This window comes from Spea bombifrons, chromosome 4, assembly GCF_027358695.1.
Source record: "Spea bombifrons isolate aSpeBom1 chromosome 4, aSpeBom1.2.pri, whole genome shotgun sequence".
In the NCBI taxonomy this organism is placed as follows: domain Eukaryota; kingdom Metazoa; phylum Chordata; class Amphibia; order Anura; family Pelobatidae; genus Spea; species Spea bombifrons.
In genome coordinates, this window is record NC_071090.1 from 108,512,444 (window position 1) to 108,535,969 (window position 23,526).

General features: G+C 50.9%; 1 protein-coding gene across 1 annotated transcript; it reads left to right on the forward strand.

Moving 5' to 3' along the window:
* The first annotated feature begins 777 nt into the window (after positions 1-777).
* On the forward strand, positions 778-23,526 carry PLD2 (phospholipase D2). Its single transcript, XM_053465112.1, has 25 exons — positions 778-978; positions 3,361-3,481; positions 4,080-4,210; positions 4,414-4,565; positions 5,226-5,325; positions 9,036-9,101; positions 9,418-9,476; positions 9,789-9,881; positions 12,768-12,920; positions 13,205-13,354; positions 14,020-14,103; positions 14,375-14,453; positions 15,329-15,439; positions 15,527-15,709; positions 16,580-16,703; positions 17,016-17,134; positions 17,327-17,440; positions 18,459-18,563; positions 19,076-19,164; positions 21,052-21,165; positions 21,437-21,486; positions 21,829-21,966; positions 22,408-22,561; positions 22,639-22,756; positions 23,276-23,526. The coding sequence occupies exons 2-25, from the start codon at positions 3,373-3,375 to the stop codon at positions 23,498-23,500; spliced, it is 2,820 nt and encodes a 939-aa protein (XP_053321087.1). The 5' UTR covers positions 778-978; positions 3,361-3,372; the 3' UTR covers positions 23,501-23,526.

Consider the following 23,526-nt stretch of genomic DNA (forward strand, 5'->3'; position numbering starts at 1 on the left):
CTCTCCCACCTCGCTGCTGCCTCTCTCTCCCTCCCCTCTCTCGCTGTCTTCTCTTTCCCCCTCCTGCCACCGCTGTCTCTATCCTGCTGACGTCTCCCCCTCTCGCTGCTGTCTCTCTCCCCTCTCGCTGCTGTCTCTCTCCCCTCTTGCTGCTGTCTCTCTCCCCTATCGCTGCTGTCTCTCTCCCCTATCGCTGCTGTCTCTCTCCTCTCTCGCTGCTGTCTCTCTCACTGCTGTCTCTCTCCTCTCTCGCTGCTGTCTCACTCTCCCCTCCCTCTCTACTGTCTCACTCTCCCCTCTCTCGCTGCTGTCTCTCTCCTCTCTCGCTGCTGTCTCTCTCCTCTCTCGCTGCTGTCTCTCTCCTCTCTCGCTGCTGTCTCTCTCCTCTCTCGCTGCTGTCTCACTCTCTCCTCTCTCGCTGCTGTCTCACTCTCCCCTCTCTCGCTGCTGTCTCTCTCCTCTCTCGCTGACATCTCCCACTCTCCCCTTCTCGCTGCTGTCTCCCCCTCTTGCTGCTGTCTCCCACTCTCCCTCTCTTGCTGCTGTCTCCTACTCTCCCCCTCTTCCTGCTCTCTCGCTCTCTCTCCCCCTCTCGCTGCTCTCTCGCTCACTCTCCCCTCTTGCTGTTGTCTCTCTCGCTCTCCCCCTCTCGCTGCTGTCTCTCTCTCTCTCCCCCTCTCGCTGCTGTCTCTCTCTCTCTCGCTGCTGTCTCTCTCTCTCTCCCCCTCTCGCTGCTGTTTCTCTCGCTGCTCTCTCTCTCTCCCCCTCTCGCTGCTGTCTCTCTCGCTCTCCCCCTCTCGCTGTGGTCTCGCACACTGTAGGCGTTGCTCTTTTTCTGGGACAGTTTTGGGAGGGTGAGGCGGAAACTGAGATCACAGGACGAGCATCGGTGGCGCTGGAACAGCAGAGGGAGTTTCTGGGAGGATGGAGGTGCTGTGAGAGAGCTCTCTGTGCAAGGGGCCGGAGCAGGAATAGCAGGTAGGGCTGCGGGGTCGCGCAGGAATAGCAGGTAGGGCTGCGGGGTCGCACAGGAATAACAGGGAGGGCTGTGGGTGCCGGGGCAGGAGTAACAAAGGGCTGCGGGGCCGCGCAGGAATAGGAGAGAGGGCTGCAGGGCCGCGCAGGAATAACAGAGAGGGCTGCAGGGCCGGTGCAGGAGTAACAAAGAGATGCAGGGCCGCGCAGGAATAGCAGGGAGGGCTGCAGGAACTTTAGTGGTTCATTTACTGAGTTATATTGTGCATAGTACTTTATTAAAAGTGATGTCTACCGGGTGAGATGGTGGGGTATTGCCGGCTGTGTGTGATTGGAGTAGTGAGGGTTACAGGGTGAGATGGTGGTGTATTGCCGGCTGTGTGTGATTGGAGCAGTAGTGAGGGTTACAGGGTGAGATGGTGGGGTATTGCCGGCTGTGTGTGATAGTAGTAGTGAGGGTTACAGGGTGAGATGGTGGGGTATTGCCGGCTGTGTGTGATTGGAGTAGTGAGGGTTACAGGGTGAGATGGTGGTGTATTGCCGGCTGTGTGTGATTGGAGTAGTAGTGAGGATTACAGGGTGAGATGGTGGTGTATTGCCGGCTGTGTGTGATAGTAGTAGTAGTAGTGAGGGTTACAGGGTGAGATGGTGGGGTATTGTCGGCTGTGTGTGATTGGAGTAGTAGTGAGGGTTACAGGGTGAGATGGTGGTGTATTGCCGGCTGTGTGTGATTGGAGTAGTAGTGAGGGTTACAGGGTGAGATGGTGGGGTATTGTCGGCTGTGTGTGATTGGAGTAGTAGTGAGGGTTACAGGGTGAGATGGTGGGGTATTGCCGGCTGTGTGTGATTGGAGTAGTAGTGAGGGTTACAGGGTGAGATGGTGGTGTATTGCCGGCTGTGTGTGATTGGAGCAGTAGTGAGGGTTACAGGGTGAGATGGTGGTGTATTGCCGGCTGTGTGTGATAGTAGTAGTGAGGGTTACAGGGTGAGATGGTGGTGTATTGCCGGCTGTGTGTGATAGTAGTAGTGAGGGTTACAGGGTGAGATGGTGGGGTATTGCCGGCTGTGTGTGATAGTAGTAGTGAGGGTTACAGGGTGAGATGGTGGTGTATTGCCGGCTGTGTGTGATTGGAGTAGTAGTGAGGGTTACAGGGTGAGATGGTGGTGTATTGCCGGCTGTGTGTGATAGTAGTAGTGAGGGTTACAGGGTGAGATGGTGGTGTATTGCCGGCTGTGTGTGATTGGAGTAGTAGTGAGGGTTACAGGGTGAGATGGTGGTGTATTGCCGGCTGTGTGTGATAGTAGTAGTGAGGGTTACAGGGTGAGATGGTGGGGTATTGCCGGCTGTGTGTGATTGGAGTAGTGAGGGTTACAGGGTGAGATGGTGGTGTATTGCCGGCTGTGTGTGATTGGAGCAGTAGTGAGGGTTACAGGGTGAGATGGTGGGGTATTGCCGGCTGTGTGTGATAGTAGTAGTGAGGGTTACAGGGTGAGATGGTGGGGTATTGCCGGCTGTGTGTGATAGTAGTAGTGAGGGTTACAGGGTGAGATGGTGGGGTATTGCCGGCTGTGTGTGATTGGAGTAGTAGTGAGGGTTACAGGGTGAGATGGTGGGGTATTGCCGGCTGTGTGTGATAGTAGTAGTGAGGGTTTCAGGGTGAGATGGTGGGGTATTGCCGGCTGTGTGTGATTGGAGTAGTAGTGAGGGTTACAGGGTGAGATGGTGGGGTATTGCCGGCTGTGTGTGATTGGAGTAGTAGTGAGGGTTGCAGGGTGAGATGGTGGGGTATTGCCGGCTGTGTGTGATAGTAGTAGTGAGGGTTACAGGGTGAGATGGTGGGGTATTGCCGGCTGTGTGTGATTGGAGTAGTAGTGAGGGTTACAGGGTGAGATGGTGGGGTATTGCCGGCTGTGTGTGATTGGAGTAGTAGTGAGGGTTACAGGGTGAGATGGTGGGGTATTGCCGGCTGTGTGTGATTGGAGTAGTAGTGAGGGTTGCAGGGTGAGATGGTGGTGTATTGCCGGCTGTGTGTGATTGGAGTAGTAGTGAGGGTTACAGGGTGAGATGGTGGTGTATTGCCGGCTGTGTGTGATTGGAGTAGTAGTGAGGGTTACAGGGTGAGATGGTGGTGTATTGCCGGCTGTGTGTGATTGGATTAGTGGTGAGGATTACAGGGTGAGATTGGGGAGGGAGGGGAGAGGAGAGGAGGGAGAAGGGGAGGTTCTGCCCAGTTTTTTATGGAAATAAAGAAATCTCATTGTTTTTTCCGTTTCTGATGGAATTTTCCGTCTCCGGGAATCTGATGACAGAACGCAGTGGATTTGGATTTCTTTTTCTTGTTTTTCTCCCCATTTAACGCCGAGAACCTCTGTTTCTGTCCGAAGGTAACTCCCATCATGCAGAACCCGGACGCCCCCGACGGCTGCCTCCCAATCCATCTGGACAGCGCAGCTTTGGACATCGGGCTTGATGAGGTCGACTGCCTTGGAGAAGAAGACGAGAGCGGTGAGCCCCCCCCACGCTCCGGCCGGCGAGCCCCCCCCCCACGCTCCGGCCGGCGTGTACACTTTAATGCGTGTGATCGCTGTGCGGCCCCTGTAAACATTTGTGGTGGGGGTGCAGGGTGGGGGGGTGGTTCATATATGCATTTGCCCTTTTCCCCGCCCCTGAGGTATTTCCCACGTAGGAGGCGTGTTCAGATCTCTCCTCCAGTCAGATCCTGCGGGTCCCAGCCAGCCCTTTAAACAAACAAAACGCAGCCAATCAGCAGCAGGATAGGGGTCGCATTGAAGTGAATGGGAGTGTTTTCCGTGCATGCGCACAGGCCATAGCTAGTATATCACGTGATACGCGTGTGGCTGCCCAACATATCTCCTGGGGGGGGCATTTGGCTAGGGGGTGAAGGAAGGGGCAACTTGCGTGTCTGCCGAATGTACGTCCTGCGGGGTATTTGGCTAGGGGGGCGAAGGAAGGGGCAAACGCATATTTTACGGGGACTCTGCAGAATCCCTCCGTGCGTTTCCAAGGGGGGCAGACAACATAACCATTGCCCCCATGACCACTGCCCCCTTAACTAAGCGCCGTGATTTTGTTGCCCCTGCAGGTTCTAAGAAAACCCCCTTCCTCATCGTCTACGACCTGAAGCCTCTCAAACACCAGGGGTCCGTCTTCCTGAAGGGGGTCCCAGTGACGGCTCGGATCTCCCAGACGGAGCGTTACACCAGCGGCTCCAAGGTGACGCCGATAAATCTGGATTATGTTTATGTGCCATAGCTGTGCCATCATCGTCACCACGGAGAGGGTGCTAGATAAGTGGAACAGCCTCCCAGCAGCAGTGGTAGAGGGAATTTAACAAGCGTGAGATAGGCATGTGGTTATTGAAACGTTATTGTGTGTTTTCTTTGCTTTACTAAATGCCCCGTCCCTCCGCCCCGCAGGTCAGCACAAGCACCCTGTATTCGGTCATTCTTACCCACGGCCCGTTCACATGGACCATCAAGAAGAAATTCAAGCACTTCCAGGAGCTCCACCGCGACCTCCTCAGACACAAGATCTTTGTCAGCCTCCTCCCTTTCAACCCCCTCTCACGGTAAGGACCCGCGGATGTATGGGCCGGAAGCCCGGTATGGCCCGATGCCTCCTTGGGGCTGAAACGCCTTGTCCAGTTCCAAGCCTTGGGGCAATTGTGTTTTTGTCCGTCTATGCCAAGAGGGAAGCCCCTATAGTGTCAGAGATAGAAGGTGGACAACTAAAGGGTAATGTGCAAAAAGTCCGGGGAAAGGGTGGTGGATACCTGGAGTGGATCTCCGGTGGAAGCACTGCAGGTGACTCCAAAGGGCAGTTAGATGGACTAAAGGGTTCTTTTCTGCCCTGGCTATCCGTCATGTTTGGTACGTCTCTGCTGTCTTGCTAACGCCATTAATCTGCATTGTGTCTTCAGCTGCTGTGATGGTTTGGTCCGTGTTTTGTGGACCAAACCAAATTTTACTCAAGCTATTTAAAGCCCCATGATAGCATTAACCGTAGTTACCCTTTCTTTACACCACTGCGTTATGAATGAGGGGTAGAAATCTTGTATGGGGGGGTATATTAAACGCACAGGCTCAGATAGGCAGTTCTTGGCAAGAAAGTAGAGTCCTCTTTGGATTTGGGGAGGTATATGGGAAGACCAGGGGCATCCGGGGCAAAGGGAAGAGCTGTCCTCTTCAGTAGACCTCTCTACTCACGCGGCTCTATCTTGTACCCCCAGCTTTTCCGTGACGAGATCCCACGCCGAGACCACCTCTTCCGAGATACCGTCTCTACCCCACGCCACCGGAGAGGCGTCCCTACGGACCTTCAGCAAGCAGGTGCGCCCAACTCCTTTACATTGCCTAGTATAGAGATGTTCTTTCCCAAGCACTAGATGGTCAGGGCCACCAACGCCCCGAGCGTGTCTCAGACTAAAGTAGTCTTCAAGAACTAAACCAAATCCAACTAGTGTGGTCCAAAGAGCTTGTGATCTGCACCCAATGAGCTTAGCCTTGAATATGTCATTCTGATGGGCGGTGGTGGAACATTGACTATGGTCATGTGATATTTTGGGTGACTTTCCCGGCTCAAACCCCACACTGAGCTGCTGCTTTATGGCAATGCTAATGAAGTCGGAGAGAGTCTGACTTGGTGATTAAAACTGAGTCATTCTATTGTTTATTACAAGCGTTGTCATATGGAGTCAGGGTGTTTTGTTACATTTGTCCCAAGGGTGCAGCCGTCTTAACCTCCTGTTCTCAGGATCTGCATGATTATTCCTCCCCATAAAGTTGTCTCCCTGTTAAGCTGCTGATTGGTTCAGGCCGCTTTTGTTAGGATAGGTGGAGGAGAAGGAAGAAGACAGGAGACTTTTGCCTCCTTTTGCCATCGATCTCCGCTTTCCTGACATAAAATAACCCAGTGAAATGTTCAGATTCTGCGTTTCTATGGATACGCTTTATATTTTCTTGAATATTTCACAAGAAAATGTTTTGATGACGGATTCTTCGGTTTGTTTGTTTTTATTTGAGTGACAAACCGGCCAGACCTGCCGCTCCGGTATTTCTGACTAATCCAAAATTGGACGAGACTTGATCCTTGAGTCCGAGTGTCTTGGCACTCACTTTCTGAGCTATTTCTATAAAGGAAAACATGGCGGCTGCCCCAATCCCCTCAAAACCTGGAGACTTTTTTTTTCTAAAGCTTTATGCGTTTGTTTCAAAAAAGACGAATGGAACCGATGAGCCTGGCGGTCCGCGGTGTCGTTTTTAGGACGAGGCTACATGTTACCTCACACGCAGCGTGTGTTTTGCGTGTAAATAAATGGGCGGGGCTCTTTCTGTACATTTGGTACGTCCCATCGAAAGCGGCGTGCAATCGCGGATACTCCCCTCCATCCGGCGCGCCCGTTGCTTTCTTGTCATCGATTGGCTGGTACATGCCCCGCCCCCGTGTTACCTAATGCATGTTTATAGCCCAATCATATGACTGAACACATCTCCTGCATGGAAAATACCTGGGGGGGTGGGTAAAGGGGCAAACGCGTATGGGGTAATTCCCCAGCCCCCTCCCCCACGTGTTTGCAAGGCGGACGCCATGAGGGCCACTTGGCTAGCGTATGCATTGTGATGGCCGGGTATCCCTTTAGGGATGGGCGGCTGTCTAAATTGTAAGACAGGTGGTTTCACGGAATACGCCCTTCAAGACAGGATCTTCTTGTAGAACTGGCCGTGGTAGGTAGTGGGTGGTGGATAAGTAGAACAGCCTCCCAGCTGATGTGGTAGAGGCTCATACAGTAAGGGAATTTGTACGTGCGCGTCTGTCATTGCATTATTTTGGGAATGATGTTCCTCGCGCTGCTTTTAGTTCCAAAAGTGTTACATTTAGCAGCGTAGACGGGACTGCACCTTTAAAGAATCAAATAATATAATTGCACTATTTCAGTTAACCCTTTGCTGGCATGGCACGCAGAGGGTTTGGTTCCTGGCCCTATCCGTACTTGCAGGGTTAACGCCGGGAAGGAAAGTGTTGGTTTTGGCGCGTAAGAGGTGGTTGGCGTGTAAATAAACCAGCCTCGGCAGCGTGGCGGGCGCGTGGTCACATCCGTGTCACAAAGCGCATCACGGAATATTCATTCTCACGGCAGATTACACGGAAGCGCTGACTCGGACTGAATGAGCTGGACTTCTGCCGGCGCTCCAGTGAAGTCCGTTCCTCCATAGACTTTCATTAGTCAGGAAGTCCAGCTGGGTGATTAACACCGAGCCATTCAATGGGGATGGGAGAGAAGAGAGAGAGGGGGTGGGAGAGAAACAGTCAAATACATAAAGCGGTTTAATAAAGTAAAGGAGGAAAAAAGTTACAACAAGAGATTGAAATCTAACACTAGAGGGTCAGAGGCCGAGATGGAATGGATGCAAGTTTCTCTTTACTGAGAGGGTGGTAGGTAAGTGGAACAGCCTCCCAGCAGAGGTGGTAGAGGGTAATACAGTGAGGGAATGTAAACATGCATGGGATAGACATACGGCTCCTGAATCTAAGACGAGACCGACGAGTGGTTTCGGGTCTGAGTGGGGGGACTGAGTGGTTACAGCGGGATAAGCGGGCAGCGATGATTTTCAGGCCTGGTAGTTGGAGCTGGTAACGTGGTGGATGTGGATGGAGCCAAGCGCCCCTCCTCCTCACTTCATACCTCCCAACAGACCCGGGGTTCACGGAACAGTCCTCTGATCTCGAGTGGCTCATCCGGCGGGGGTCTGCGCTGTTTCGGCAGACAGTTTGGGGCTCGGAGTCGTCGTTAGCTGGAAAAGAATGAAAGAGATGAGTTTGGCGTCTCCGCCGGTCTCAGGACTCGCTTTGGGGCTAATTCTGTAATAATTGGCGTTTTTAGAAGCCCGTGCCCTTTCCCACACTCGCCGTTGCTAACCTGCTTTGTTTCCGCTGGTTCCCCGGAGGCTCCACAAAGCATTCCGAGTCCTCGCCGCGCTCCAGACGTCTCCTACGCCTGCCAGGAAAACAGTCATGGCGGTGGTAGATACCGGAGCAGCTTCCCAGCAGAATTGGTTAGAGGCTAATACAGTGAGGGAATTTAAAGATACATGGGATAGAGTACGGCTAACAATATATTTTTCATTTCTACTTTTATGTATTTTTAATGACATTTTTTTTTTTAGTAGAAAACTATTTAAATTGAGCGTTTTGCGTGCAGGATCTGAAAAGCGAGCGTTTCTCGCGGGGTTTGAGATCCCTGTTTGCTGATTGGCCGGTGGGCACACGGAAAGAGAAGGCCGCGTGATATTACTGGCGTCAGTTTCTGGGATGGGCTCTTTGGGGGGGGGGTTAATATTTTATAAATCTTGCTTTATCTGGGCAAGACGAGATACATAGGTTTGGGGTCCAAAGAGGGACTGGCCAAAAAAAAAAAAAAGAAACAGGGATACTTGGGCAGTATGCGTGTCATATATCAGGTGGTATGAACTTTATGAGTTCTAATTTAGTGGCATTAACATTTAAAAAACAAAATGCATCCCCGGACCTCTCAAGAGAGCCAGTGCAGGAGGCTGACCTCATCGAGTGCGGCCCCCCTGCAGTATATTTAATGTATAGACTCAGTTACTTGGTTATTCCTCCCCCATACTGCAGGTGGCAGCACCTTCCATGGTCCTGAAAAGATGTGGCCTCCCCAGTGGGCTACTGGCCTCTCTAGTATGTTGCAGCTCTTAATAATCAGACATCACCCTGAACATTGGCCCATAGTATCTTTACAGCATGTGAAAAGGCAGGGGTCTGGCATATGATGTCATATCCCGGGGGGCCGCATCATGAATAGGGAAGGGTGACGGACCCCCTCCCAGGTGTTTCTTTTCTCGATGGAGGCCACGGTTGGGGATATGAAGAGAGAGACGAACGTTCTTCTATCCTTTGGAATTTGATGGGTATATTTTATATTAATCTTCACTCACCAGTGCAAAGCTTTCAAGGCCTCGGCGGTCCCTTCTTCAAGTATAGACGGTTACTTATTTCTGTGCCTCCTCTTATCTTTTCGCAGAAGTACATGGCTGAATACCTCAATGTGCTGCTGGCCAAGTCCTTCTACCGGAATTACCACGCCATGGTGAGCCTCGTTATCATACATAGCCACTGTCGGGTACTAAAGGGTTAATATTCGAAGTCTCGCCTTGAATCGAGACAGTTTCCAGGTACGGCAAGTTGCCTTCCCTCAAGTCTTTGCTCCTCGGTTCTAAATGGCGGCATCCGGTTGCCTTGTAGGCTTTGGCTCCACCTCTTCATGTTTTCACCCAACAAGGAGGCCTTTAGCAGGTCAGGGAGGGCGGGGTCTCCGTGTTTGCCCAGCCCCCATACATCGGTAATGGATATATATATATACCGTATATACCGAGTGTCCCGACCGTGTTGTCTTTTTATTTCAGATGGAGTTTCTCGATGTCAGCCAGTTGTCCTTCATTCCTGACCTTGGACCAAAAGGACTGTGAGTCTCGTGCTAGTGGTGGTGGTAGTACTAGTGGTGTTGGTAGTACTAGTGGTGTTGGTAGTACTAGTGGTGGTGGTAGTACTAGTGGTGGTGGTGGTGCTGGTAGTACTAGTGGTGTTGGTAGTGGTAGTACTAGTGGTGGTGGTAGTACTAGTGGTGGTGGTAGTACTAGTGGTAGTGGTAGTACTAGTGGTGGTGGTAGTACTAGTGGTGGTGGTAATGACCGCATTTATTGGCCACAAATAGAGTCATTACATTTTCTGGCGCGTAATAATCCTGTTTTACCCCTCTCTCCCCCCCTCCCCCCAGGGAAGGGTTTATTCAGAAACGCTCCGGAGGCCATCGCATTCAAGGAATCAACTGTTTTGGCCACCACCAGATCTGCTACCGATGGTCAAAGAGGTGGGTCCGGCCTACCTAAATGCGGCCCAATGAAAGGGATGATGATGATGATTAGACTCCTCCCCCTGGCTGCCGCTACTGAAAGCAGAAAGCATACTCAAGTATGCTTCCTGCACATGCTCAGTAACACTCGCATTCTACTCGGTAGGAGTTGTAAAGACTCGGTATATCTAGCTTCGTGGGATAATAGAGCTTAGAACACATATTTAGCACCTGACACCAGTGCTCCCAGCACTCCCAGCGCTCCCAGTGCTCCCAGTATTCCCAGTGCTCCCAGTGCTCCCAGTACTCCCAGCGCCAGGGCCGGACTGGGACTGAAAAGCAGCCCTGGAAAAATTTGGAGAGCAGCCCCATATAGTTTATCTCACGGTCAAGCTCTTATACTCACACGCACCCCTTATACACACCCGAGTCACACTATGTGCCATTCTTTGTATTAAAATGCCAGAAAGCAAAAGTGTTAAAAGGCCCTAATAAATGAAATACATTACACAGAATGAGATCAAAACATTTACTACTGCGAACATTTTTAGATGAAAGAGTTCCATTTTATTCAGTGGAACAAAACACTGATCACATTATTCTTCACGATATTCTGGTAAGAAACTTTTATTTCTTTATTAATTCATGTAGACTATTTTTTTCATATTTAATAAAAGCTATGATTGAGACATGTTTGTTTTTTTTTTCCTTTTATTTGCCAACCTACCCCCGAGTTATGCACCTCTGCCCCCAGGCTTGCCACTCTGCCCCCTGATATGCCTTCTAACCCCCTAAATGCCACTCTGCCTCCAGAAATGCCTTATACCCCCTATATGCCACTCTGTCCCATGATATGCCTTCTAACCCCCTATATGCCACTCTGCCATATAGGGGTCAAAAGGCATATTATGGGACAGAGCGGCATATAGGGGTATAAGGCATTCCTGGAGGCAGAGTGGCATAAAGGGGGTTAAAAGGCATATCATGGGGCACTCTGCCTCCAGAAAAGCCTTATGCCCTCCTATATGCCACTCTGCCTCCCCGATATGCTTTATACCCTCCTATATGCCACTCTGCCCCATGATATGCCTTTTAATCCCCTATATGCCACTCTGCCTCCCTGATATGCCTCAATCCTCCTATATGCCCCTCTGCCCTGTGATATGCCTTTTAACCCCCCTTTTGCCACTATACCTCCAGATATGCCTTTTGACCTCCTCTATGTCACTCTGCATCCAGAAATAGCTTATACCCCTATATGCCACTCTGTCCCATGATATGCCTTTTAACCCCCTATATGCCACTCTGTCATATAGGGGGTTAAAAGGCATATCATGGGACAGAGTGGCATATAGGGGGGTATAAGGCATTTCTGGAGGCAGAGTGGCATAAAGGGGGTTAAAAGGCATATCATGGGGCACTCTGCCTCCAGAAAAGCCTTATGCCCCCCTATATGCCACTCTGTCCCATGATATGCCTTTTAACCCCCATATGCCACTCTGCCTCCCTGATATGCCTCAACCCTCCTATATGCCCCTCTGCCCCGTGATATGCCTTTAACCCCTTTTTGCCACTATACCTCCAGATATGCCTTTTGACCTCCTATATGTCACTCTGCATCCAGAAATGCCTTATACCCCTATATGCCACTCTGTCCCATGATATGCCTTTTCACCCCCTATATGGCAGAGTGGCATATAGGGGGTTAGAAGGCATATCATGGGACAGAGTGGCATATAGGGGTATAAGGCATTTCTGGAGGCAGAGTGGCATAAAGGGGGTTAAAAGGCATATCATGGGGCACTCTGCCTCCAAAAAAGCCTTATGTTCCCATATATGCCACTCTGTCCCATCATATGCCTTTTAATCCCCTATATGTCACTCTGCATCCAGAAATGCCTTATAGAGTGGCATATAGGGGGGGGGAAGGCATTTCTGGAGGCAGAGTGGCATATAGGGGGACACGCTTACATACACACACATGCTGATTTTTTTTGTTTTTAACACATACAAAAAAATATTATACATTTTGTACAAAAAAAATACGTTACTTTACTCACCTTCTACTTCTCTTGACCTCCGTCCTCTGGTAGCCGCACACCGTTCTCTTCTCTCTCCTGACAGGATGTCACTGACCTGACATCCGGTGCTGCAGCAGTCTGAGTGCGAGGGGGCGGAGCTTCCACCTCACGCTGCTCCCATCACTATGCAGCCATCAGACTGCTGGGAATGTAATCTAAACGGCCGGTGCGTGCTGATGCCCCCGGCCGGAGCTACTTTAACACTTTTTTTTAATTTATATGGTAAGCTGGATCGGCTCGCCATATAAAGTAAAAAAAAAAAAGTATTAAAGCAGAGGCGGCCGGCGGCATCAGCACGCACCGGCCGTTCAGATTACATTCCCAGCAATCTGATGGCCGCATAGTGATGGGAGCCGCGTGAGGGGTGAAAGGTCAGTGCGAGGGGGCGGAGCTTTCACCCCTCACGCTGCTCCCATCACTAGGCGGCCATCGCACACGGCTGCTGGGTGCCGATGCGGCTGGCCGGCGATACTGTAATACATTTTTAAAATTTGATATGGCAAGCCGGACCAGCTTGCCATATTAAATTAAGAAAAAAGTATTATAGTAGCGCCGGCCGGCCGCATCAGCACCCAGCGGCCGCTCAGATTAGATTTCGGGCAGCCTGGGGGGCAATTGCCCCCCTGGTCCCAGCCCACGGACCTGCCGGCCCACCGGGAAATTTCCCGGTATCCCGGTGGGCCAGTCCGGCCCTGCCCAGCGCTCCCAGTATTCCCAGCGCTCCCAGTGCTCCCAGTACTCCCAGTGCTCCCAGTGCTCCCAGTACTCCCAGTACTCCCAGTACTCCCAGTGGTGATGAGCAGTGGTTTTGTCCTCTCGGCAGGTGGCTGGTGGTGAAAGACTCCTTCCTGCTCTACCAGAAACCCGACTCGGGAGAAATCTCCTTCGTGTTGCTGTTCGACCCCGAGTTTAACATGGAGATCGGGAAGAAAGCCACAGAGGCCAAGTACGGGGTGAAGATAGAGAACTACTCCAGGTGAGAAGACGAGCGATCCAATCAGACGCGGGGGCTGTACCAGAAAATGGGGGCGGGACGGACACTTTACTGCTTTTTATTGGGTCAGAACAGCAAAAGGTTTTAGGACCTCGGAGGTCTCTTTCTGTCATTTAAACCTTGCTGTCCGGGAGATGCCCCCGGTGGCCGTGCGTGGAATGACCACTATATGTGACTCGTAGGGTGGGGTAAATACACGGAGCGGCTCCGCGGTATAGATTGTGCTGATGATCAGATATGTGACGTTTTTGCCCCGGGGGGAACAGGACGCTCATTTTAAAGTGCAGCGGGTACCGGCAGGCCCTGTTCTGGGGGCAGGAGATTAGACACCTCGCCGAGGATTATGGGAAGGATTTCCTGCGCACGCATCGATTCAACGGATTCGCCCCGGTTAGGGAGAAAACCCAGGTGAAGTGGTGAGTGCTGTCTGTCTGTCTGTCCTGACTGATACCCGTCTGTCTGTACTGACTGATGCCCGTCTGTCTGTCCTGACCGATACCCGTCTGTCTGTCCTGACTGATACCCGTCTGTCTGTCCTGACTGATACCCGTCTGTCTGTCCTGACTGATACCCGTCTGTCTGTCCTGACTGATACCCGTCTGTCTGTCCTGACTGATACCCGTCTGTCTGTCCTGACTGATACCCGTCTGTCTGTCCTGACTGATACCCGTCTGTCTGTCCTGACTGATACCCGTCTGTCCTGACTGATACCCGTCTGTCTGTACTGACTGATACCCGTCTGTCTGTCCTGACTGATACCCGTCTGTCTGTACTGACTGATACCCGTCTGTCTGTCCTGACTGATACCCGTCTGTCTGTCCTGACTGATACCCGTCTGTCTGTCCTTCTGTACCTGCTGAGGCCAGCCTGTCTGTAACCCCAAAATCGATCTGTCTGTACCCCTCGCCAACATCTGTTTATCTGTCTGTACCCGTCCCCGATATCCGTTTGTCTGTCCATCTGTACCCCTCCAGGATATCGGTCTGTCTGAGCGCCTATAACCCCCCGATATTGTTCTGCATGTGTGTCGTTTCCGTGCTCTGGATGATTTTATGATTTGTCGCCGTGTCTTTCTGTCCAGGTTTGTGAACGGTGCCACGTATTTCGAGTCCGTGGCTGACGCGCTGATGCAGGCGCGGGAGGAAATCTTCATCACGGACTGGTGGTGAGTCTGCCCCCGGCCCCCGGCGGTGAGTCTGCCCCCGGCCCCCGGCGGTGAGTCTGCCCCCGGCGGTGAGTCTGCCCCCGGCGGTGAGTCTGCCCCTCGCCCCTTTCAGTCCCTGCCCTTCGCATCTGTGGACCCCCCGGCAGTCCTTCGGACCCCCTGTCAGTGTGCATCCCCTCCGTGGAGCTCCCCGGACACAGTAAGGGCCCCTCTATAGAGCTGCGGGGTCGTGCGGCGGATGCTGAATATTCTTCTTGTCTCCGTCTTTTAGGCTCAGCCCAGAAATCCACCTGAAGCGGCCGGCGCAGAACGACGACTGGAGACTGGACATCATATTAAAGCACAAGGCGGTAAATAGAGGGACCGCCGACATAACTATACATTATACAGGGCACCCCGACTAAACTATACATTACACAGGGCCCGCTCGCTGACTTACCTGTACATTATACAGGGCCCACTCGCTGATTTACCTGTACCTTACACAGGGCCCACTCGCTGATTTACCTGTACCTTATACAGGGCCCACTCGCTGATTTACCTGTACTGTACACAGGGCCCACTCGCTGATTTACCTGTACAGTACACAGGGCCCGCTCGCTGATTTACCTGTACAGTACACAGGGCCCACTGGCTGATTTACCTGTACTGTACACAGGGCCCCCTCGCTGATTTACCTGTACAGTACACAGGGCCCGCTCGCTGATTTACCTGTACATTACACAGGGCCCACTCGCTGATTTACCTGTACATTACACAGGGCCCGCTCGCTGATTTACCTGTACATTATACAGGGCATCTCTCTCATTTAACTATACATTATAAAGGGGCTGGCTAACTGATTTAAATATACATTATCTAGGGCAGTTCTGACCTTCCATCTACTGCCTACTGGAGGATCCCGGTTTAAAGGCATAGCCCCTGACCTGCTGACATCGGCGTTTAACTTTAATCTACAGAAAATCTTTACTAATAGATAAGCAATATATTTTATATTTTTTCATTGTTTTTGTAAAGGCAAAAAAAAAAAAAAGCTCAAAAAAAACATTTTGAAGGTAAAAAAATAAAAAAGGTAAAAACAATATTAAAGGTGAAAAAGTTTAAAAAAATTATTAAAAAGGTAAAAAAATATATTAGTTTAAAAAAGGCTTCTAGAAAAGGTAAAGCGCAGGTTTCTGATGATGTCATTTCCGTGGCAGTGACGCGAGGTTATGTTGTTATACAGGAGGCCGGGGTTCGCGTCTGCGTTCTCCTGTTTAAAGAAGTGGAGATGGCGCTCGGTATTAACAGTGGGTACAGTAAACGAGTATTAATGTTACTGCACCCCAACATTAAGGTAAGGGACCCCGCAACTGCACCCAGCCCCACAGGCGGCGGTGGGCCGGACTCCCACTGACCTAACCCGGGGCGTCTTCTGTTCCAGGTGATGCGGCACCCAGATCACGTGTCCTCGCTTAGTTTCCTCTGGGCTCATCACGAGAAGATGGTGGCCATTGACCAGTCGGTAGTGTTCCTCGGGGGCCTGGACCTGGCCTATGGACGATGGGATGACCACAGCTACCGGCTGACGGATGTGGGGCCCATGGTACAGCAGCAAGTATCCCAGGTAATGCTCCTATTACTGCATATAACCCTCCCTATAACACCTCCTATTACTGCATATAACTCCTCCTACTACTGCATATAACCCTCCCTATAACGCCTCCTATTACTGCATATAACCCTCCTTATAACGCTCCTATTACTGCATATAACACCTCCTATTACCACATATAACGCCTCCTACTGCTGCATATAACCCCCTTTATAACTCCTCCTATTACATCCCCTATTACTGCATATAACCCTCCTTATAACGCTCCTGTTACTGCATATAACTCCTCCTACTACTGCATATAACCCTCCCTATAACTCCTCCTATTACTGCATATAACCCTCCCTATAACTCCTCCTATTACTGCATATAACCCTCCCTATAACTCCTCCTATTATCGCATATAACCCTCCCTATAACTCCTCCTATTACTGCGTATAACTCCTCCTATTACTCCTTATCATACTGTATGTATAACTCCTCCTATTAATGCATATAACTCCTCCTATTACCGCATATAACCCTCCTTATAAAGCTCCTGTTACTGCATATAACCCTCCCTATAACTCCTCCTATTACTGCGTATAACTCCTCCTATTACTCCATATAACCCCTCCCTATAACTCCTCCTATTACTCCATATAACTCCTCCTATTACTGCATATAATCCCTGTAACTCCTCCCATTACCCTATCTAACCCTCCCTATTACCCTATATAACCCTCTTATTGAATCTTCCTATTACTCCATTAATCTCTCCCCGTTAACCCCTTCCTCTTACCCTTTCTGTAACTCTTGACGCTCTGCTCTCTCTTTCTCTCTCTCCTGTCTGTCCCGGCGGTCTCTTCTCCTGTAAGGTGGGTTCCTGCTGTCTCTCGGCAGAGCGGCGCCCCCTCCCCAGATGTTCCCGAGGAGGACTCCCCCATAGTCCCCCAGTTCTGGCTGGGCAAAGATTACAGTAACCTCATCTTCAAAGACTGGATACAGCTGGACAAACCCTTTGAAGGTGAGCAGCCCGTCCTCTGTGGCCCCCAGACTCACACACACGGCAGGGTTACTGCCCCAGGGCTCCCCGATCTGCCCCGTGATCTGTGGCCCCCAGACTCACGCACACGACAGGGTTACTGCCCCAGGGCTCCCCGATCTGCCCCGTGATCTGTGGCCCCCAGACTCACGCACACGGCAGGGTTACTGCCCCATGGGCCGTTTCCTGCTGTTTCTATACACATTATGGGGGTTTTTAGGGCTGTAGAACCCTGCGATCCCCTCCGAGCGGCTGTGTGGTTGTAATGCCGCCCCTGACCATGTGTACTTTTAGATTTCATTGACAGGATGAAGTGCCCCCGAATGCCGTGGAGGGACGTGGGAGTGGTGATTCATGGGAAAGCAGCCAGGGATGCCGCCCGGCACTTCATTCAGAGGTGGAACTTCACGAAGGTTGGTGTCGCGCTGCAGGCCACTGCCACGTGCCTTTCCACAACTGCTATACCGCCCAACAGTCACGGCTTTCACAGGCCACTCCTGACTTTCAGGCACTGTCTTGGTTAGGGGCCCCCCTCTGCGTGGCCCCAGCCACATCACCCCTCCCCCGCTCGATGACGCTGCAACAACTTTTGTCTTTTTCCACAGACGCTCAAAACAAAATATAAAAGAGCTTTCTACCCCTACCTGCTGCCCAAATCCCACAGCACCGCTGACAAGCTGCACTACACCGTGCCGGGATCCCACGCCGCGCAAGTACAGGTGAGGTGTGTACGCCGAGGAGGGCCACCTCTGTATTACAAAGGCCCACGGCCAGCACGGGTTTCCATGGTAACCTTTGGCAGAAACGAGCCCCAAAACGTCATCTTAACTTCCCGTTCCCAGGACCTTCATGATTATTCCTCCCCATTAAGTTATCTCTCCCATAAGTTGCTGATGGGAGAGAACTTCAGTACAGGAAGTTGATCGGATAATGCTGGCTCTGCCACCCGTCTCAGCAGAGTGGCCCAACCTCCCACAGAGAAATATACCCCCCCTGTACTGTAAGGGTTAAATTATTTTATTTACTTGTAATAAAAGCCGTGGAGGCATTTAGTCGGTGCAGCGGTTCATTCAACTAACAGACCTGAAATGTTCCGAAGCCGTATCTGTGACGCCGGTTTTGGCCACCAAGCCAGGAATATTTTTCTCTGTTCCCTTTATTTTATTATAATGTTTTACTTTACGAGATGTATATTATATATTATTTATTATATATTATATTATATATTTTTGCGGAGACTATTTCAAGTGCAACTGCGCCATCTAGTGGGTGAAAAAGTAAACTGAAATTGAGCGAGAAATCACTATTTATTGATTTATATGACGCCATCAGATTCCTCCGCGCTGTGCAAGCTTCACATTCCTCCTTTTTAACCCTTTTTTGGATTATTATTCACGTCTCGCTTACTTCCTCTGGCAAGTCTAACATTCTGCAAAAAAATCTTACGAAAGCACAAAACTCCCAAGATTTGTAGCTTTCTTTCTCGCCTCTTGTATCTGCCCACATTGCCGGTTATGTTCTGTTTACTCGTTGTACAGCGCTGCGGAATACGGTGGCGCTATATAAATCCACTGAGAATAAGCACACCGTATCCCGGACCAGCGCATGTGTTCTTGCAGCCCAGCCGGGCCGTCATGTTTGTAGTCAATGTGCCGACTCTGCCAGCCTAGAGCTAAACTCTAGAAACGATAAAGCGGTCCTTGTGGCGACCTCACAGCGTTGCTTCTGTGTCTTTAGGTCCTGCGTTCCGTCGATCGGTGGTCCGCCGGTTACAACGAGTCCTCCATTCTCATTGGCTACGTGCGTTGCATAGAAGAGGCTGAACACTATGTGTATATAGAGGTGAGCGCCCGCTGCTCTATACATCTCGCAGAGTTTTTACACCGATCTCCCCCTGGAGTTCAGAACCCCCCCCCCCGGGCCGCCCCCCTACAAGGATCAAGAAGGAATGGGGTCCCAGAATGTTTCTGACTTGTTCTTAAGGAAGAAATTATTTTCCCTTTAAAATAAACGGCCGTTTTATGTCCATTCACTATACTATATATAATATATAGTATATACTATACATTCATTACACAGCTTAGCAGATAAGTACCCCCCCTCCTCAGTAGAGGTGGGCAAAAACCACTTTCCCGTATTCCGAAAAGAATGTCCAGGAGCCCTTTCTACCCCCAGTGATGTGTACATCCCAATGCAGCCAAGTCTCAGGAAGTCGTTACTTTACTAAGAGGGTGGTAGGTAAGTGGTAGGTAAGTATGTAAACATGCATGAGATAGGCATATGGTTACTGAACTAAATTTCAGTATTTCTTCTGATTTTCGCTCACAGCATATTTTTTTTTGTTTTGTCCCCAGAACCAGTTTTTTGTCACATGCACAGGCGGTGGGACCATCCATAACACAATCGGGGACGCCATTGTGCAGAGGATACTGCGAGCCTACGGGTGACCCTCATGTGATACGGGATTAGTATAGGATGCAGTGTGTGTAGCTGGGATTAGTACAGGATGCAGTGTGTGTAGAGATGGGATTAGTACAGGATGCAGTGTGTGTAGCTGGGATTAGTACAGGATGCAGTGTGTGTGTAGAGTTGGGATTAGTACAGGATGCAGTGTGTGTAACTGGGATTAGTACAGGATGCAGTGTGTGTGTAGAGTTGGGATTAGTACAGGATGCAGTGTGTGTAGTTGGGATTAGTACAGGATGCAGTGTGTGTAGAGCTGGGATTAGTACAGGATGCAGTGTGTGTAGCTGGGATTAGTACAGGATGCAGTGTGTGTAGAGCTGGGATTAGTACAGGATGCAGTGTGTGTGTAGAGTTGGGATTAGTACAGGATGCAGTGTGTGTGTAGTTGGGATTAGTACAGGGTGCAGTGTGTGTAGCTGGGATTAGTACAGGATGCAGTGTGTAGAGCTGGGATTAGTACAGGGTGCAGTGTGTGTAGCTGGGATTAGTACAGGATGCAGTGTGTGTGTAGAGCTGGGATTAGTACAGGATGCAGTGTGTGTAGAGCTGGGATTAGTACAGGATGCAGTGTGTGTGTGTAGAGCTGGGATTAGTACAGGATGCAGTGTGTGTAGAGCTGGGATTAGTACAGGATGCAGTGTGTGTAGAGCTGGGATTAGTACAGGATGCAGTGTGTGTAGAGCTGGGATTAGTACAGGATGCAGTGTGTGTAGAGCTGGGATTAGTATAGGATGCAGTGTGTGTAGAGCTGGGATTAGTACAGGATGCAGTGTGTGTGTGTAGAGCTGGGATTAGTACAGGATGCAGTGTGTGTAGAGCTGGGATTAGTACAGGATGCAGTGTGTGTAGAGCTGGGATTAGTACAGGATGCAGTGTGTGTAGAGCTGGGATTAGTACAGGATGCAGTGTGTGTAGCTGGGATTAGTACAGGATGCAGTGTGTGTAGCTGGGATTAGTACAGGATGCAGTGTGTGTGTAGAGCTGGGATTAGTATAGGATGCAGTGTGTGTGTAGAGTTGGAATTAGTACAGGATGCAGTGTGTGTAGAGCTGGGATTAGTATAGGATGCAGTGTGTAGAGCTGGGATTAGTACAGGATGCAGTGTGTGTAGCTGGGATTAGTACAGGATGCAGTGTGTGTGTAGAGCTGGGATTAGTACAGGATGCAGTGTGTGTAGAGCTGGGATTAGTACAGGATGCAGTGTGTGTAGAGCTGGGATTAGTACAGGATGCAGTGTGTGTAGCTGGGATTAGTACAGGATGCAGTGTGTGTGTGGAGCTGGGATTAGTACAGGATGCAGTGTGTGTGTGGAGCTGGGATTAGTACAGGATGCAGTGTGTGTAGAGTTGGGATTAGTACAGGTTGCAGTGTGTAGAGCTGGGATTAGTACAGGATGCAGTGTGTGGAGCTGGGATTAGTACAGGATGCAGTGTGTGTGTAGCTGGGATTAGTACAGGATGCAGTGTGTGTAGAGTTGGGATTAGTACAGGATGCAGTGTGTGTAGCTGGGATTAGTACAGGATGCAGTGTGTGTGTAGCTGGGATTAGTACAGGATGCAGTGTGTGTAGAGTTGGGATTAGTACAGGATGCAGTGTGTGTAGAGCTGGGATTAGTACAGGATGCAGTGTGTGTAGAGATGGGATTAGTACAGGATGCAGTGTGTGTAGAGCTGGGATTAGTACAGGATGCAGTGTGTGTAGAGATGGGATTAGTACAGGATGCAGTGTGTGTAGAGCTGGGATTAGTACAGGATGCAGTGTGTGTAGAGTTGGGATTAGTACAGGATGCAGTGTGTGTAGAGTTGGGATTAGTACAGGATGCAGTGTGTGTCAGATTATATAATCTTTATCTCTCTGGGTTTAGCACCAACTCCAAGTTCCGAGTTTTCATCGTCATTCCGCTGCTTCCGGGTTTCGAAGGGAACATAGAATTAGGAGGCGGGAATTCTATCCAGGCCATTTTGCATTACACATACAGGTAACTCCTCCCACTTTCTCTGCATCACACATACAGGTAACTCCTCCTACCTGCCCCGCATTACGCAAACAGGTAACTCCTGCCACCCTGCCCGCATTACGCATACAGGTAACTCCTCCCACCTGCCCTGCATTACACATGCAGGTAACTCCTCCCACCTGCCCTGCATTACACAAACAGGTAACTCCTCCCACCTGCCCCGCATTACACATACAGGTAACTCCTCCCACCTGCCCTGCATTCTGCATACTGATGATTTCTCCTGTTGCAGCTCCATCTGCCGGGGGGACGGCTCCATCATCTCCCGTCTGAAGGATCACAGTAAGTGGGGGCTGGGAGGGGACAGATTTTGGAGCAGAGGGTCTAGAAGAAGGGGGTAAAAAACATGTTTTGAGGGCAGAATTAAATCTGGAAAGGGAAAAATGGTGTTTGGCCCCACCAATTTCTGACCCAGGCCCCACCTTCTTCTCGCCAACTCCCCACCCAGGTTCTGCCCACTCTCTTCCCCTTCAAGTCTGTGGAGGGGCTCTATGCCCACTTCCTTGATCACACCCCTTCCTGAGAGGAGGAGCTCCGGCCCCCCGACAAGTTATCCTGGTGAATGGTGGGGCCATGGGTGGCATTTCCTTTAATTCTGCGCATCTTTCTTTTTATTACCCCCAGTGGGGGAGGGTTGGCGCCAGTACCTGTCGGTGTGCGGCGTCCGCACTCACGGAGACATGCCCGACGGCTCCCTCGTCACCGAGCTCATTTACGTGCACAGCAAGCTGCTGATCGCCGACGACAGAAGAGTCATCATTGGTAGGAAACTGGCCGGGGTATTAAATATATATGATGTATAAATGATTTATATAATACTTACCCCTATATACCATATACTGGAGTTATTAGGTTTATTTCCTGCATCCTACATAGATATAACCTTCCCCTGTATAAGGGCCCCACTCCTGTATATAGATATAACCTTCCCCTGTATAAGGGCCCCTCACATGTATATAGATATAACCTTCCCCTGTATAAAGATATAACCTTCCCCTGTATAAGGGCCCCCGCGCCTGTATATAGATATAACCTTCCCCTGTATAAGGGCCCCGTGCCTGTATATAGATATAACCTTCCCCTGTATAAGGGCCCCGCTCCTGTATATAGATATAACCTTCCCCTGTATAAGGGCCCCCGCTCCTGTATAAGGGCCCCTGCTCCTGTATATAGGTATAATCTTCTATTTTGTTTCCCCTGAAGGCTCGGCGAATATCAATGACCGGAGCATGCTGGGAAAACGTGACAGCGAGCTGGCGGTGATCGTGGAGGATACAGAGCTGGTCGCGTCGCTGATGGACGAGCAGCCGTACCAAGCCGGGAAGTTCGCACTCGGCCTGCGCAAGGACTGCTTCACGTGAGTCTCGGGACAGTCGGCGGCAGACGGCGGCCGTGCGACCTTGTCCTCACTCGCGGTCTCTGTGTCTCTAACAGCACTCTCTTGGGCGCCCTGACCCCCCCACGCGTGGATGTCTCGGACCCGATTAGTGACCACTTCTTTAACGACGTTTGGAACCAGACGGCTGTCACTAACACAACGCTGTACGATCAGGTGAGCGCTCGCAGGCGGCCCCCGAGGGCCGACGAACGGGGGGTGGGGAGCGGACTGTAGGAGTCTCGTAGGGCTTGTCTTTCGCCCCGTCGGAATGAGAAGGCAAAGGCTGTGCTATTCATAAACCGAGAGCGTTACGGATTCTGGGGGGGGGGCACCTTCTCGAGGGTCCTCAGGGTTGGAGGCCTTCATTCAGGGGTATTGAATAACCGTCCGTGTGCTGGTTGGAGTCCGGTGAGTACAAACCGGTGAGTCTGACATCTTGCGGTGGCCGTTAGAACGCTCTTCTGAAATGATACTTTTTGGAATCAGCGGATGTTCTTGTCTAGGCTGACAGCCCCGTTCGGTATCACGTGGGGCAGACCCCCCTGTTGGGCCATCAGCTCTCTGGGGCAATTAATGGGTCAGTTGGGGAGCGCAAACCTAAAGTTCTTACCTCCAAGGCAATTACTCTGAAAAGCCCCGTGCCGGTGCCGCTGTCCCTTTACGCGTCTCCCTTTTTGTCTCCCCCCCCCCCAGATATTCCGCTGTCTTCCCACCAATGCTGTTCAGACCCACCGGACCCTCAGGGAGTACAGCGCCGTTCCCAGTATGGCTGTCACGGATCCCGGCCTATCGCGTGAGCTGCTAGTCGGGGTCAGAGGTCATTTGGTGGAGTTCCCCCTGCATTTTCTGTGTTCGGAGAACCTCCTGCCGCCCCTGAACAGCAAAGAGGGGGTGATCCCTACGGATGTCTGGACTTAATTCTGTGACGGAGACGGCGTTCTGGT